The following is a 3,463-nucleotide window of genomic DNA, read 5'->3' on the forward strand; positions in this document are numbered from 1 at the left end:
GGGGGGGGGAAGTTGGGCGCACGTTGATTTTGACATAACTTTTATACAAAGAATGCTTAAAAAGCTCTTAAAACGAATAATTAATAATAATAGGTTCGATGTAGAGACTTACTTACAGTCACTAAAGAGTTGGTAAGATTAAATAGCAGAAAATGAAAGAGACAATCGCTCCTTCAATTGTTCTCACATCAAGCAACCTTTTTTCAAACCAAAAAAAAAAAAAAAATCTGCCTAATGAACTAAGAGGTGGCAGAATTGTCTACGAGGATGGCTTTGCCTCTAATGGATCTGTCTTCGCCGGGATCGCTCATCGACCGAAGCAGCGGCGATTCTGAAGCCCAAAATCCTGATACAGTAATTTATAATATAATAAATTAACGGTTAAGAAATTTGTTCGAGTAAAAATGAAATTTTTAGGATGGATAGTGAAGTAGGACCTTTTTCTGAATGAAAAGATTTCTTGCAGTGGGCGATAGCGCTCTGGATTCCATCTTCCTGTTGCAGATGCGAGTCATCGTGTCTAGGCGTCACCATCGGCGGCGAGCAGACGTATGCCACGGCTGAAGAAGCCGACCGGCTCTTTCTTAGACGACCGGGAACCACCTTAAGCCTGTATGGAAGGTTATTTGTTGTAAGCGATGGCTTCCCCTTGTTCTGTTTATTCGCACCTGCAGCTTGGGCAGCAGACCCATCCTTGTTCGAGCCGGCCGGTGGCCTTAAAAATCGCAGCTTTAGGACCTTTACATACAAAGGTTTGATCTTGCTGATGTAACGAAAGATAACATCCTTGTAAATTAGCTTTTTCTCCTCTTTCATGAATTTTATAGAGGTGGATGCAGAATTAGAGCGGCTGCTGTTGGAGCTAGAACGAAACATGAAGACTCGGAGCTTTGTTGCAGGCTTGATAACAGAAGCAGGGAAATGGAGCTTGGAGTTCGGCTCAGAAACTGCAGGGGAGAACAACAGGGAGGAAGGAGAGGAAGAGAACTCGAGAGCGAACGAGCGCCCGTTGAAAAGAATCTCTTCTGCTAAAGAAGCGGAAGAAGAAGAGGAAGAGGGCCTGTGACCCATGAAAGAAGAAGTGTTCATCTTAAGCTCTACAGGGACAGAGAACTCAAGATCAAAAAAGGGGCCTTCGTCGTCGATACCTCCGCCGGCACCATAGTTTTTGTCGGCAGGGAAGCAGTGGGTGAAGGTGGGAGCGTTGGTGGTGGGGGCTATTGGGTCGTCTCCGCTCCTTCTCAGCTTAAGCAAGCCAAATACTTCCATGGCGAGGGGAGAAGGGAGTGACAAGAAGACAAACTCTTGCTCTGACGTACGTTTATGGACTGGGAGCGGGTGAAGTCGACCGACTTCTTAGTTTACAATGCTTTCCTGGCTGATAAACTCTCAGGGCCATTATTTATGTGTATGGGAGTTAAAGGTGCGAAGGCCGGGGAAACTTCATGCGAACAGAGAACTTTCCGAGGCTTAAAATAGATCGGAATTGTTGGAAATTCGAGTTTGGTACAACTCAAAGTTGCTTCTTAACGGATAAATTATACATGGGGCTGTTAAAATAGGGGGATTTACATGCATATAATTCAAATACCAAAATTTATATATCTAACACATTAAACATATTATTTATTATTGAGCCCAAATCTGTCTTTTGGCACAATGAGCGCCGAATCTGAGTTAATAAAAAAGAGAATGAGAGAAGGAGTTGCCCCTTGGGGGGTAAAGATTGGTGTTTCCGTAGCTCAGCGAGGGCCTGTTTTTAGGCTATACATTTAAATATCCAACACCCTAAACTCATAAATGCATCAGAATTACCATTTTTTGTCACTTACTTTACCGTCCCTAAACTTCTTGATCCACCACTCAGCCAAAATGTGCATGTGTGTTCTGAATGACTCCCAATGATTGCAAATCTAAAGCTTTGTTGGTTGGTTGGCAAGGATAAAGAGAACTTCGACAACGAATGAAGTTGATCGATTATGAGGTGAGTGACAAAAAATGATAGTTTTGATATAATTATGAGTTTAGGGTGATATGTACGTAAATGGTATGTTTATGATGTTAGATGTGTTAATTTTGATGTTTAAGTGGTATGTATATAAATCCCCCTTAAAAATATACGACAACAACAAGCTTTTATCGCACTAAGTGATGTCAGCTACAAGAATATTTTTTCTCCATTACGTCTTATTGGTGTGTCATATTTTTCATTTAATTTTAATAGATTAAGTTCATTGTTTTTACATTATGTTCAAGTTTTTGTAAGTCTACCCCTGTCTTTCTTAACATTAGTTGAACCTAGCTAAAACATTCACTCTCCCAATTGGATCATAAGATAGTCAGCGTTTAATGTGTCAAACCATCTAAGAGGACTCTCTTTATTCTTATCAGCCACTAAAGCTACATCAACCCTATGACATATACTCATTTCGAATTTTGTCTTTGTTGTCAAGCCACTCATCCGCTCAATCATGCTCATCTCAGTAACACTTAAATATTTTTTTTATGTTTCTCTTTTAAAGGCAAACATTCTACATCGTAGGGTATTGCAGGTTATAGCACCATCTTATAAAATTTTCCTTATTAAGTCTAAGCAGGACTTTTTTATCACACAATAGGCTCAATGCTTTTCTCCACTTCAAGCAACCAACTTAAATTTTAATAATGACATCCCAATCTATATCACTATCACATTAAACAAAGAATTCAAGATATTTAAAATGTTGACACCTTTTAATGATTTGATCACCCATGATTACAACTGTCACTAGAGCTATTGCTACTAAAATTACATTCCATGTATATATTTTTAGATCTACTCAAATAAAGACCATTAGAATACAATGTGCTCCTCCATAATTCAAGTTTTTTCCTGAACTTATTCTCTAGTCTTGGCCACAAGAAGGATAACATCAACGAAAAGCATACACTTGTTGGACCTACCGTTTTGAGTTGGATGCAAGTCTCGTGTGCATTCCTTCTCACCCCCTAGGATTGGATATGAATTAAGGAGTTCTCCTCCTGAGGGTCTTTTTGGTCACTCAGGTTATGTGGATTTCTTAACTGACATTGGCTCAATCAAAAGTTGAGCAGCTTCCAACAAATGCATTGTGCCTTAACGACGCATCACACTTGTTGGGGTCTCTTTATTGGCATCAATTTTTTATGTCACATGTGTAAGAGTGTCCTCTCAACTAGTTCAGGATGAGTCAATGCTCATTAATAGTATCTCGTAGTTCAAGGCACCCATTTGAGACCTCCGGAAAAAATTTAGAACACAAAGTTAGGGTCTGCGATGATTCATCTATGTCGGGAGAATCCACCATTCAACAGGCCTACTTAGAAATTTGGACATGTTTGATGTCTGTTTCAATGTTTAGAGGTCTCTATGTATCCAATCAGAGGCTCCACGGGGTCAAGGGTAGTCACAGAGCCCTCCAACGTATACTACGGAAAATTCTGT

General features: G+C 40.0%; 1 protein-coding gene across 1 annotated transcript; it reads right to left on the reverse strand.

Annotated features, from left to right (window-relative positions):
* Positions 1 to 9: 9 nt before the first annotated feature.
* Positions 10 to 1,460, reverse strand: LOC110025381 (probable membrane-associated kinase regulator 5). Its single transcript, XM_020725835.1, has 2 exons — positions 438 to 1,460; positions 10 to 346 (listed from the first exon to the last, which is right to left on the reverse strand). Exons 1-2 carry the CDS (start codon positions 1,267 to 1,269, stop codon positions 240 to 242), a joined length of 939 nt encoding a protein of 312 aa, XP_020581494.1. The 5' UTR covers positions 1,270 to 1,460; the 3' UTR covers positions 10 to 239.
* Positions 1,461 to 3,463: the final 2,003 nt, after the last annotated feature.

Source organism: Phalaenopsis equestris, unplaced genomic scaffold (genome assembly GCF_001263595.1).
Source record: "Phalaenopsis equestris unplaced genomic scaffold, ASM126359v1 Scaffold000297, whole genome shotgun sequence".
Taxonomy (NCBI): Eukaryota; Viridiplantae; Streptophyta; class Magnoliopsida; order Asparagales; family Orchidaceae; genus Phalaenopsis; species Phalaenopsis equestris.